This window comes from Pongo abelii, chromosome 7, assembly GCF_028885655.2.
Source record: "Pongo abelii isolate AG06213 chromosome 7, NHGRI_mPonAbe1-v2.0_pri, whole genome shotgun sequence".
In the NCBI taxonomy this organism is placed as follows: domain Eukaryota; kingdom Metazoa; phylum Chordata; class Mammalia; order Primates; family Hominidae; genus Pongo; species Pongo abelii.
The window spans coordinates 86,419,366-86,433,178 of record NC_071992.2 but is presented as its reverse complement, the minus strand read 5'-3'; the positions used below and the strand labels follow the sequence as shown (position 1 = coordinate 86,433,178).

The 13,813-nt window shown below is 39.2% G+C and overlaps 1 protein-coding gene across 10 annotated transcripts in view; it reads left to right on the top strand.

Moving 5' to 3' along the window:
- EYA1 (EYA transcriptional coactivator and phosphatase 1) overlaps nucleotides 1–13,813 on the top strand; it is a 357,313-nt gene that overhangs the window by 279,176 nt on the left and 64,324 nt on the right. For all 10 annotated transcript variants that reach the window (XM_054561759.2, XM_063726690.1, XM_063726689.1 and 7 more), the window contains 2 exons: nucleotides 3,555–3,694; nucleotides 5,630–5,713. In XM_054561759.2, the coding sequence (XP_054417734.1) occupies nucleotides 3,555–3,694; nucleotides 5,630–5,713 (224 nt within the window). The remainder of the gene's footprint in view (nucleotides 1–3,554; nucleotides 3,695–5,629; nucleotides 5,714–13,813) is intronic.

The following is a 13,813-nucleotide window of genomic DNA, read 5'->3' as shown; positions in this document are numbered from 1 at the left end:
TCTGGAGCTTCAGAGTAGTCTAGCAGCCTACTGGACATCTCTACTTGGATGCCCACAGCCCCTTCAAATTCAATATGTCCAAAGCGGAACTGAATTCTCACCTATACTCTTCCTTGTAATGCCTTCTTCCTCCTAAGTCCCATACCTTGTATTACAGTCTTCACCCAGTTGTGAAACCACTGACATGGGCATGATCTTTTTCTGCATCTTTCTTCCTTATCCACTTAGTTATTGATTTTACCTCCTAATGACACTTCAGATCTCCTTATGCCCAGCACCTGCATCACCATCCCTCACCTCGATCACTGAATTATCCTCCTGGCCAGTCTCCCATTCTCAGTCTCCTCTCCAGCACCCTGCCACGTGGAGTGCAAGCCGCCACTCCGTTATTGAATTCTTTACCTGCCACTCCAGCCTCATCTCTGTGTTCTTCTGTAGACTCAGGTCAGATTGGATTTTTATTTTTATTTCTTAAATGTGACACGCGCTCTCGCACGCGCTTGCTCTTGTTCACTCGCTTGCCCTTGCGCTCTCGCTCTCATTCTCTCTCTCTCTCTCTCGCTCACTCTCTCTCTCTCTCCCACTTTACCTTCACACATACTTACGCCCCTGTCTGGAACACAGTCATATTCCCTCTTCACTGGTGCATTTGTCCTCTGTCTTCAGGAAGCTTCTGTAAGCCTGCAAATCTGAGTTATGTGGACTTCCCCTGTGTTCTCCTAGCATTCTGCCTTTCCTGTGTCGTGATCTTTCCACATTACTTTGTAATTTCTTATTTTTGTCCACAAGTCAATGCCTTCCTCTGAATTTTAAGCTTCGAGAAGGCAGGAACCATGTCTGTTTGCTACATCATTATATTTCATGCTCCTGGTACAGCGCCTGCATGGTGTGGACGTGACATCCACTCCACATTTGTTAAAATCAATGAATGCCCTCCAAAGTATTTTCACATCCAGTATCTCAGTGGGGGTAGACTTGAACAATTTGGAGAGGGTTTTAGTGAAACATGAGCTGTCAGTGGATTAGAAGATTAAATGATTTGAATATTTGAGTTGTTTTGCACTAGGAGGAGGAAGGAGAAGTTAGAGTCTGGAAAGCTGGTTAAGAGAATAGAAGCATTTAATTCCACCTCATAGAAAAGGAAGGGATTTTGAAAAATAACTAGCTTGCATCACTTTTATTTTCATCTTCCTTCCAGAAGTGGAGGCCTGCAAGGTAGGGGTGTGGGTGTATTTTAATATTTAAAGGTGTCAGGTTGTCTATCTTTTAGGGGTTTTTTTTCCCTTTGCCTGGAAAAACTTTAGATAACGTGATTTAAAACTTTCACTTTCTACTTTGCAGAATGAATTTATTTTCTTTTGGAAGAGGCTTACAAAAGTAACTCACTTCATTTTAGCTAGTCTGTTTCCAAAAAAAGTGATAATAATAAAGACAGAATATATTTTAAAAGATTGAGTTTTTAAAGTGGGGATAAACATTAAGAAATAAAGGAATGAGCCATCAATAGGAGGAAATCTAGGCTAACAAAATCTAGGAAAGATAAACGACTTTTACGACAAAATTATACTGTCGGTAAGTCAAGGAAAAAGTTGTAACATGCTAACTTACATTGCTCAATGTCTTTTAGCTTCTCTTCAAATACAAACTTCCAAAAGCCAGAGAGCTCCCAATTCAAGAGAGACTTTGTAGTAAAGTACTTGAAGTGCAGGTTGAATTAGATGGTGACTGTACTGGTTGTAAAATGAATGCTTGGTATCAAAACATATTAGAGATTGATGTGTGTTTTGTCTCAGATAGTGAATATCTGGTTCTGCATGGAGACGTACATTGCAGAATATTTTTTAAAAAGGAAGGCCAAGACTTTTTCCTCAAAGAACAGCTTTGAATCTACTTGACTACTTAAAATTCTACTCATTTGGAGCTGCTGATTCTCTTTGAAACATGGAAGAGAGATGCTCAGTTTGGAACATCTTAAGGATAGGGTGCCCTAGTTATCTGCCTCTGTAATAAAAGACTATTAATGTAGATTTAGAGAACGATTAACTGACTAGCCAGCATTATGTTGTAATGGTTCTGTGAGATGAGTCAGCTTAAAAATGCATCCCAAATAATAAACTAACCCATGGGGTGGAGTTGATTTGGACTTTCTGATTGTAATTAATAAGCTTACAGGTCATGATGGTGGTTTCTGGGTGTGAGAATCACATGACCAGTTTAGATGAGGAAGTTTGCCATCTTGTTTGTTATAGAAGAAGGCCCTTGCTTATTTTCTATAAGTAATAGGAATCTATTTAGGTTTTAAGATTAAATAAGAGGTATAGAGCTGTCTCCTGTGATTTAGAAACAGAAATTTATTCAGTCAAAGCCTTTCCTGTCTACTCTGACTCAAGGCTTTGGAGAAGCACTTACGCGTGGAGGTAATTCTGAGACCATGCAGTTTGACACGTGGATGGCCTTATTGGTATAGTTGAGGCTGATAGTGTGTTAATAAAGGCTACCAGGCCTTCAATTGTTCTCTTGAAACAGTGGTTTTCTGTTTGGTGAAATAGACCAACCTTAACAACATCATAGGGAGAATAATCATTCCTCATCTTAGATGGAGACATTCCAAACTAAATCTGGTAGAGAAATCTGGAAAAGAGTTTGTGGGGTGAGCCAGCTTTTTGGACATCTGGAATTTGGGAGAAGAGGAGATATTCTGATGTATGTATTGGATAGACTAAAAAGTACAAAATTGGTGTGAGTAAATGGCTTTTTGTTCAGTCTGGACACAAGATAAGCATCTTCCCTAGCTCCACAACCACTGCCCAACTCTTCCTTTGAGGCTTTTGGGAGTTGTTCTTTATTTTGTGGTTTCTATGTAATTATTTTAGTGGCTTTTCTGAGTTACCCAGATGAGTAATTTTAATGTGCTGCCTGGTTTTGGATGTTTGGTTCAAAGAGACTAGGACCCAGGAAGAGCCGGTGATGGACAGTGTGTGAGTACGGGTATTGTCCATGGATCTGCCCTCTTTATCTTGTCACCCGCTTGTTCTCACATAAAATGAGGGAGAAAATGGGGAATGTAAAATTTTCAAAGAAAAATCTACCTGATGACTCAGTTTTCCCTGCCCCGGAGCTGGTTTTTTCTTTTCACCTCTTTGCATGCACCAGAACCTTTTTGTAGCTGAGAGAGCCGCAGCTGAGGCAAATGTGTGAGCCTCTCGGTATGGCCAGGTGCTGTGACTGGAATGAATGAGAGAAGCGGGGAAAGGCATGGGGAGCATTCTCTAATCACAGAGAACCACATGGAAGATGCAGGCAACCTTGTACAACCTGTTGCCTCTCACCTTCAATTAAATTTTAATTGCTCCTCATCACACTTTCTTTCAAAACAAATCTTGTAATCAGATATCTTATAAATTATTTACCAGCGCAAGTAAAAGACGATGTAGGATTTCAGCAGAATGAAATGTGCTTTACTATTGAAACTCCCCTTGTGAATTAAAACAAGGTTAATCTTGGCACCATGGTGATGGAAATAAAAGATGAAAGTCCTTCCTATATTCCTGCAGAGTACAGCACAATCCACAGCCCATCAACACCCATTAAAGATTCAGATTCTGATCGATTGCGTCGAGGTTCAGATGGGAAATCACGTGGACGGGGCCGAAGAAACAATAATCCTTCACCTCCCCCAGATTCTGATCTTGAGGTATGTCACAGCCAACACCCAAGTGAATAGAAAGGTGTCTTAATAGCTAACTGGTGGTTTTACATACCTGCTACGTAAACAGCAGTGGTTAAGGTATCAGATGCTTTTGTTACTGCTTTCTTTTTTATATTAACAATAGGTAAAGTAATATTTTCTCTCCTTTATTAACTATAGGTTAAGCAATAATTTGTTTTTTCTTCCCTATAAACTATATGGCAAAGGATCTGTTTCTCTCTAAAGAAATATAGTAAATTATGCAATTCTACTTGAACAAAATTCTGTTATGCTGCTCTGTATCATTGCCATTTTAATTAAGTGTCATACTAAAAATACTTAGTAAAATCCACTTGTTAAAAGGCACCAAAAAAAATAGAATGAGTGAGACCTACTATTTGATAGCACCACAGGGTGACTATAGTCAATAATAACTTAATTGTACATTTTCAAATAACTGAAAGAGTGTACCTGGATTGTTTTTAACACAAAGGACAAATGCTTGAAGGGATAGAGACCCCATTCTCCATGATGTGCTTATTTCGCATTGCATGCCTATATCAAAACATCTCATGTACCCCATAATTATATACATCTAGTATCCACAAAAATTAAAAATACAAAAAATAAATAAAATCCACTTTCTGTTTTTTTGAAGACAGAGTCTCGCTTTGTCACCCAGGGTAGAGTGCAATGGCGTGATCTCGGCTCACTGCAACCTCTGCCTCCCGGTTCAAGCGATTCTTCTGCCCCAGCCTCCCGAGTAGCTGGGACTACAGGCACCAAGCCCGGCTAATTTTTGTATTTTTAGTAGAGACGGCATTTCACCATGTTGGCCAGGATGGTCTCAATCTCCTGACCTCATGGTCCACCCGCCTCGGCCTCCCAAAGTGCTGGATTACAGGCACGAGCTACCATGCCCGGCCATAAAATCTACTTTGAAATGAAAGACACACTTGTATATATTGAGAAAGGAAAACCTAGAATGTTCTAAACTGAAATAGTAATCATCTAATGAGACATATTTTGGGGGAGTTCAAAAGAAGGAAGGATTAAGTAAGAACTTAAAGGGTGGTAGATTTCATAGCCTTGAATCCACTGCAACTAAGTTTCTGCTTTTTGCCAGAGTGAAATCTGATGGTTGGAAAACATGATTATTTTGGCTGAAAAAATGAAAATTTTAGCAGAATCTACGTATATGAATATGTACTGGTGTGAGTGGGAATGGGAAGAAGTAAAACAGGCTTGGTAGGCTTTTTGTGGTATCCCAAAGACCTTTCTGAAATGAATTCCTTCAGATCCCATTTTAAATACTTCAAGAGTATGTCTAAGAGCATGAGTGATGTGTCTGCTTATGTTGTTAAATATCTATACCCTGAAGACTTAGAAAACCTGGCAAGAACAATGTGTATCCCATCCCTTTGATAACAGCTCAATAGGTAACATAAGGTGAATATATTATGTAAGGTTTTAGTCTTTGGGTGCAATTTCAATACTTGGCTTCCTAAGAGTAAAACATAAGATTCATTATTTTAGTGCCTCTGAATGAACAGAGATCAGGGTAAGGAAAACATAAATGATATATGATCAGTTGCTCATCTCTATCTCAACTTATAAACAGACTAGCTATAACTCATTTTTTTCATTTATTCGGAGCTGAGACTGAAATTCTATTACAGAATTAGAAAGGACATAGATTATCTCTTTCCTATATTTATATTGACATTACAAATGTAATTATCCTCTTGTACCTCATCCGAAGTTATATCTGGAGAAAAGTTAGGAGATACTCTTTGAAACAGTTGTGTGTTTTTTTGAAATAATAAATTCAGATTTTTCATTCATCTTCCGTTTCAAGATTACTTTTTCATATTGACGTTAACTGAATAACAGTTTTCTCAGCCAAGGCAAAGACACATTGATTTGGTTCTTCCTTTGTAGAGAGTGTTCATCTGGGACTTGGATGAGACAATCATTGTTTTCCACTCCTTGCTTACTGGGTCCTACGCCAACAGATATGGGAGGGTGAGTACCAAGAGGCATCAGTTTTTAATTTCTTTGGAGTAAATATACCTCTAATTTGTTTATTGTCCAAATGAATGTAATTTAACTTTAAGTAACAAATTTAAAATATAAATGGAAAAGAACTATATAGTCAAATATATATATAAGGTAAAAAATATGTAAATGAGACAAAGAAGATATCATTTTTAGGTCTTTGGCAATGAGATACACTTTGTACAATTAAAGTCATGCTTATTCAGACCCCAGTGAATAAAAGTGATTGAATGTTATCCTAGGATGAAACATTAAAATACATAAGTGACATAGAAAGATGTTTTGTGTTCTCTTTTTTACTTTTCCTGTCTTTTTATTCCCTAATATTTAGTGGAGCAAATATTTCACTTTCTGTTGTCCTCAGTGATTAGCAGCTTTGGTATTTTATCTTCAAAACAACTGCTACAAATGTCTCCATATGTCCCTTTGCTACTCAGGTTAAATTTATTTGAATGGTATGTAAGATTGATCCTCTGAAAGGCAGTAGGACCATGTTAGAGTTGTACAGTACTTATATTGGTGTTACAGAATAATATTATAGACCACCTTCTGTGAGTGGAACTTCAGTTTCCATGTTGTACATTTGGGTATCCCAAAAGTTTGAAATTTCTTTTTTGGCATATTGATGATTTCATAAGTCTTTCCCAGGCAAAAATGTTATTTAAAGTAGCTATAGGTAATTTCTCAAGTTATCCTGCTAATATTTCATTTCTCTTGTTTTCATCTGTAAAGAAATAATAAGTCTTAGGTTTTTTTAAGTTATTTGGAGCATTAGAGACTGAATTCTTATTATGTCTCAGTGACTCCAGCAGTTTATCATAATTAAGTGTTAGAATTAATACCATTAAAATGCACATACTGTTATTACAAATTTGACCAGGTGGTTGTTCTTTCAACAAATATTTATTTTAACAAATACACACTGAGTATCTGCTATGGGTATGCAGTCTGGGGGATTTAGCTTCACAGCCCAGATTTCCTTTTCATCATCTTAAAGGTACACCTAATCAAAAATAGACTGGAGCAATAATATCCCACCATTTTAATTTCTGTTCCGAGATAATATATCGGTAAAACACAGTATGTCTCATCTTATTGTTAGGCAAATTCTCTATAAGAAGACAACAAAAATGCAGATTATAAAATATAAGGCCATAGAATCAATCAGCCAAATGGTCTCTATTGCGTGATTAGCACATACTAGGAATTCAAGAAACATTAGCTGTGCTTTTTCTTGTGTTATTTCTTCTGTCAATACTATCACTGTTCCTATTTCTAGAAAAACTGCTACTTAAAAACTAAAGATTAATATCTGAAATAACAACATGTAGTTAGTAGGCAGAACCTTGAAGATGTCCTTAACTGAGCCATTGTAAAATCCCTACACCTGTCTTCTAAGGAGACCACTGGTGCCTGTAACTCACACGAGAGTGTTGAAAAGAGTAGGCACTTAGAAAATGAGCATTTGAAAACCACCCAGAAAGTCTCCTAAAAGCTCTCACTAAGGGCCAAATTGATGCAAAAGAGAGTTATCTAAGAGTATTCTATTAGCCAATGAAAGAGACCAGCTTAGAGTTAAGGAGTTAGGCATCCCATGACCTACTGACCTCTCAATCTTTGGCCATAAATTATTGGCGTACACGTGGAACTTACACTTAACCTAGAAACGCCTGGCTTCATACAATTTTTCATTCATTTCTAAACCATTCTCTAAATAATGTATTACAAATACTATGGGTTTAATTTTTTAATGTGTCAATCATTACAACTTTGAGGCTTCATCAAGTAGTAATATATTTGTTTGTTTAGTTTAGTTTTCTCATTCCAGGTCATGTGATAAAAAGTTTTATCTCGGCCGGGCGCGGTGGCTCACGCCTGTAATCCCAGCGCTTTGGGAGGCCAAGGCGGGTGGATCACGAGGTCAGGAGATCGAGACCATCCTGGCTAACACAGTGAAACCCTGTCTCTACTAAAAATACAAAAAATTAGCCATGCGTGGTGGCAGGCACCTGTAGTCCCCACTACTCAGGAGGCTGAGGCAGGAGAACGGCGTGAACCTGGTAGGCGGAGCTTGCAGTGAGCAGAGATTGCGCCACTGCACTCCAGCCTGGGCGACAGAGCAAGACTCCATCTCAAAAAAAAAAAAAAAAGTTTTATCTCATATAATTTCCAAAAGCCAAATTTATATACTCTCTGAAGTACAGGCTATTTGAGTTTCTTAAATATAAGCGTATCCTTCATTGATAATTTTATGGGGCTGCGGAAGAACTTCAGAAAGCCAGATTTCTGAGGAAGATCTTCCTGCGTGTGACTTTGGGTCTGAAGTCTGAATGGCCTGAAGTTACTGTATGGTCATCAGGATAAAGGGTGTTCTAAGCAGAAGAAACAGTAAGTGCAGAGGCAAGAAAGGCTTTGCTGTTTGATGGACAGAGGCCAGTGGGACCAAGCTTAGTGATGGAGATGGAGAGTCAATGAGATGTGGTCAGGGATGAAGGCAGGTTCCAAAGGGCCTCCCAGCCACACACAGTCAACAGGGCTAATCTCACTGCATGTGCCATGGGAAGTCATCGGGGGACCACAACAGAGGAGATGAGAGATCTGATTTACATTTTTAGATTACTTTAGCTAAGTGTGAAGAATTAATGGTAGGGGAAGAAAAATGGGGGTCCAAATAGGAGGTTGTAGCAGTGATCTGATGCACCAGCAGTAGAGATGGAAAGAATTCTTTGGACTCTGGATTACATTGCAAGTAGAGAACTGGATTTAGAAATAATTTGAATTGATTGGAGTGGTGGGTAGTAAACAAGACAGAGAAGTGAAAGATGATTCCTGTGTTGTCCTGGGCAACTGAGAAAATAGTCGTATATTTGTTGAAATAGTAAAGAATTCAATTTGGAGGGAAGGGAAAGTTCAGTGTTGGACAAGTTTCAGATGCTTATTAGACAACTGTTTGGACCAGGCAAGGAAACCACTGGAAGGTGAGCCCAGGGCACTGGGGGGACTAGTCAGTACAGGAGATGGCAGATTCACAGTCAACATTGCACAGATTAGGGTTAGAGGCTCCTCGGAGTCTCTTAGCTTGATTTCTTCCTAAACATTTTTTGAACACCTTCCTTGTCCTGAACACTTGCGGTCAGCCTGTTGTCTCATTGCCTGGAGGTGTCTTTTCCTGGCCAGGTGACTTTTGAAGATGCATGGTTTAGGATGTTGAATTGTAGCTGGAAGTATGCAAGGAAGTCTACTTAATGATTTCCTCATTAGAAATCATTACAGTTGATAAGAATTGGCTCTCAAATCTGATTATCAAGCTTTGTAAAAATGTGATTCAACAAGGATTCTTCCAAACAATAATAATAAGCAAGCTCATCAGAATGTCTTGCAGTCCTTTTGTTTCCCCCAGAGCACTGAGGAGAAAAGTCTTAAAGGAGTTCAGTGACAAGACTTCTTTTTAGGAGCACAGATTTGGTGGTGTTCCTGGGCATTGTCAAGGGGAGCATGTGGCTGAGCCTTACTCTACATGTATATAAAGAATGAATGCCTGACAATGTGATCGCTGTTCTGTCTCTAAGGGAACCAGATACTTGAGAAGTAGCTTAGTCACAGTAGCTTAGGCAACTCAATGAGTAGGCCATTCAGTAAGAGGACACAGGATCTGGTTGATATAATGCAAAATTAGGGCATGTTACAGCAATGTGTACAAAAAAAAAGTTTGAGAATGTCCCACCTTCCGTGTAATCCTAGCTGTGGGAAGAAGGCATGTTGGGTGTTATAAGAAAGTCTTGTTTTATAGCAAAGGTGATAGGGACAAAAAGAGGGTGCTGGGCACAGTACAGCCATGGCTGAGGAAAACAAGTAATATGTTAGGAAATTGAAGAGCTTGTGAGTGCTATGTAAACTAAGATGTTTTAAATAGTATCTGTCCTAGCTGTTTTTGTTTAATGCATTTTTAAAAGTTGCTTTAAAACTAATAACAAATTCCAGAATGTCATTGAAGAAAACTATTCTTGGGTTATTTTTCATTGCATGGTCTCCTTATAATAAACAATGTAATTCAATTATTGTTATCAAAGTACACATCCAAAACTTGTATTTCAAATGAAAATTGTGCTGATGTCTCAGGCATGATCCCCCTCCTGTGGGAGGATTACCCAAGATATCTACACTCAATGCCTTGATTGTTTCAACACTATCTTTTTATTATTGTTTAATGTCTGTGTCTCATAGTGATTTGGGCTAGAATGGATCTTAAAAATATGGATATTCACTTTTCATTTTCAACAAAAACCAAAACATGAACACTTAAGATAGCGTAAAGCTTAGTATGTTTAATCATAGGCCCTATTAAGAACTTTCTATATGCCCAGCATTCATTTAATTCAACATTAATGCTCCGAAAGTGCTGTTATCAAGCCTATTTTATAGATGAGAAAGTTGAAACAGGAGAGGTTAGAGACCCAATGTAATAAATACTCAGCACCATGTCTAGCATAAAAAAAAAATTCAACAAATACCAGTTATATTTGAATGTAGGTGAAACTTCACTGTCAAAACAAAAACAAAAACAAAAACAAAAACTTGAATTCCTGCATAGTGACCAGTGAGTAAAATGGTGGCAGTGTCCTCAAATTTATGAATTACAAGTATACGCTATGCCTTAGAGTGTGATAGAAAGAGGATCGGATTTGAATTCAAGTAGATCTAGACTCAAAGCCAAGCTGTGACTTTTCACCTCTTTGACCTTAGGCAAATTATTTATTCTTACTGAGCCTCAATTTTCTTATCCATAAAGCCAGCTACGTGACTTGCAGAATTGTTTTAAAAATTAAATTTTATCATGAATTTGGCCCAGCATGGTGGTTTATGCTTGTAATCCCAGCACTTTGGGAGGCTGAGGCAGGTAGATCACTTGAGCTCAGGAATTCAAGACAAGCCTGGGTAACATGGCGAGAGTCCATCTCTACAAAAAAAAATACAAAAATTAGCTGGGTGTGGTGGCACGTGCGTGTAGTCCCACCTGCTTGGGAGGGCTGAGGTAGGAGGATCGCTTGAGCCTGGGAGGTCAAGGCTGCAGTGAACTATGATTGCGCTACTGCATTCCAGCCTGGGTGACAGAGTAAGATCCTGTCTCAAAAAAAAAAAAAAAAAAAAAAAAAATTTAAATTGCTCATGAACGTAAAAGTCCATGCACAGAGTCTTATTAATGGCAACAACCGATACTAAGAAAGAAAAGCATGTGTCACCTATTGAACTTGTAATTGCTCTCTTGAGTATTTGTTTTATAACTCACTAGGCTTCTAAAAGGATCTCACTTGTCATAGTGAGTTTAGATAAACAGCCTCCCTTGTGGGTGTGTTTCTGTGATCATTCAGTACCTTGAGGAAAGAAAAACTGAAAGCAGTTTATATCGCCCATTTCATCAGAAGAGTCCAGTTTGCCAGTAGAGATTGTTGTTCCTACTCTGCTTTAGGGGACAACACTGAACTCCAAGCTCTTTTGCTGGAGGATTTTCTTCCATGGTGGTTGATGAAGAAGCTGAACTCTTAACATGGCACCAGAGCAGTAGGACACCAGTGTCCTCACTGAGTTGCAGGAGATCTGGTTACTTAACCAGGATGATCTCCCTTTTGGAACCTCCAGACCAAGGGTTAGCAAACATTTTCTGTAAAGCAACAGATAGTAAATATTTTAGGCTTTGTGGGCCATATGCTTGCCATAACTAAACAGTTCTGCCTTAGTAGTGCAAAAGCAACCATAGACTGTATGTAAATGAATAAATGTGGCTGTGTTCCAATGAAACTTGATTGAATGCTCCCAAATTTGAATTTTATATAATGTTCATGTCTTAGGAAATATTTTTCTTTTGGTTTTAAAAACTCTAGACCAAGGATTGACAGACCATACCCCATAGGTTAAATCTGGTTTATGGTCTGCTTCTGTCAGGCCTTTAAGAATGTTGTTTATGTTTTTAAAGTGTAATTTAAAAAAATAAAAGGACAAGGAAGAATGTATGTCAGAGATGATACAGCCTGCAAAGCTGGAAATACTCCCTGTCACTTTAGAGAGAAAGGCTGTCTGTCTGCCTCTGCTCTAGGTGATGCTCTGAGCTTTGCACTGGTTCATTTTCCTCCTGCCTTCCAGGACAATTCAATGACAGCAACACTGTGACTAGACTGTGAACTCAATGCAGGCAGTGCATACATGCACCTGGGGCCCCAAGGAAACACAGACCCTCACGTGAATTCATTAGGGTAGATGAAATGGCTGTTACAAACAGGTCTAAAATATAATGGCACAAACACAAAAGAAATCTATCTCTTGTTTAGTTGTCTAGAGTGGGGATATTCCAGGTTGCTTGGTTTGGGCATAGTTTGGTGGTACAAATAATAGTAGTGCCATTTTCATCATGCAGCTTTTGAAGCTTCTGGGATCATTAGCATTCAGTCCCCCGGGGAGGGGAGTGGAGGCAGGGGCAGTGTGAATGGGAGGCTTTGTAAGCTAAGCTGAGACAGGCACACACCTCTGCCTGTGCCACTGACCTCAGTCACATGACCCAGTGCAGGGGAGGCTGGGTGATTTAGCCTTCCTGTGTGCCCAGGAAGAAACAGAGAATGGGTTTTAGTGAACAGGTAGCACTCACAGCCCAGTTCTCAACTGTTTGACCAATGAGTGAAACCCAAAGCACACTTTCAACCCACCTTGCAGCTCTAGCCACACTGACAGAGCCAAGCCCCAGCCTATGTGAGTGGTGGCTCTGGAGTGATGATGGCCAATCTAATCCCAAAGGACAGAGCCCTGATTTTATTTTCTTCCTTGTATATCAATGCCAAGTTAGATAAAAAGGATGAAATAATATATGTGTCCATATATGAAACCTCTGGATGCTGTAGAGTGACATAGAATCTAAACTCTCAAAACAAACAGAGGCACATTTTTTCAAATGCCAGCCAAACAAGCATGCTTCATCTCTTTTCTGGCCATATCTTGAAGGTTTCTCTCTTTTCCTTTAACAGCCAGCCCCTTCTGCCTCACTACCAGTAATATACAGCTGAAATGTACATTCTTGCTGTTTAATTGAACACAGCCTTACTGTTCTTGTTCATGAATATAAAAGGGAATGCAGTGAATGAACAGGAATCATCACAGCTCCTTAACCACTGCACTGGCCTGCCACCTCCGACTTTGGACCTCCCTTGCTCTGTGGCCTTGGAAAAAGCAGCCTATAAAATAGGAGCAATTACAGGGCTGTTAGGGGAACAATGTGAACCACCTAGAAAAATACTCATAAGTACTTCATGAACAAGAGCTATCATTTATTGCTTACTTTGGGAGTTCAGAGGAGGAAGCAGGAAACTATGCAGACTTCGTTGTTCCAGGTAGCAAAGAGGGAGTGGGAAACAGAGAATTACAGGTGGCAGAAATCATAAGCAAAAAGGGTAAATAGTGATAAAGTATATTTAGGGGATTAGACTTGGAGAAGAAGAGTATCAGAAAATGTGTTAGTAATAAAAAGACTGCGTCTTTATTCAACTTTTATGGTTTACACTGCTATCTCACACTTATTATCCAATGAGCTCCTTCTTTTTGTCAATCAGAAAAGTGTAGCTCAGAAAAATTAAATTATCTGTCCAAAAGGCAGACCCATCAACTGGCAACACCAGTCTTGTAATTGATCTAGGCTGAGAGAGAGCATTGAGTGCCAGGATTTCGTTCTGTGGGCGTGGGAATGTCATGAATTACGGATATGATGGAAGGACTTGATGGCAATGGAGGGACATGCTGGAAGTGTACATTTGGAAGACCGATTTAATAGCAAGGAAAATTATTGTTCAGTCCTCTGGTAGAAAATAATGAAGGCCTAAAAAGTGGCTGGAACACTCTGTAGAAAGGAGGGAGGTAGGAGAGTCATTACAAATGACATCCTGATAGGTCTTTCGACTGGATTTAGCTATTTAGCCTTTCCCTTGGTACCACATGGGCCCCTTGGTGGTGAAGCCAATTTGGCCGGGTCCATGCTGGCTTTATTCTTCTTCCTCCCTCTTTGTACCACTTCTTGGCAGTTGGCCCACG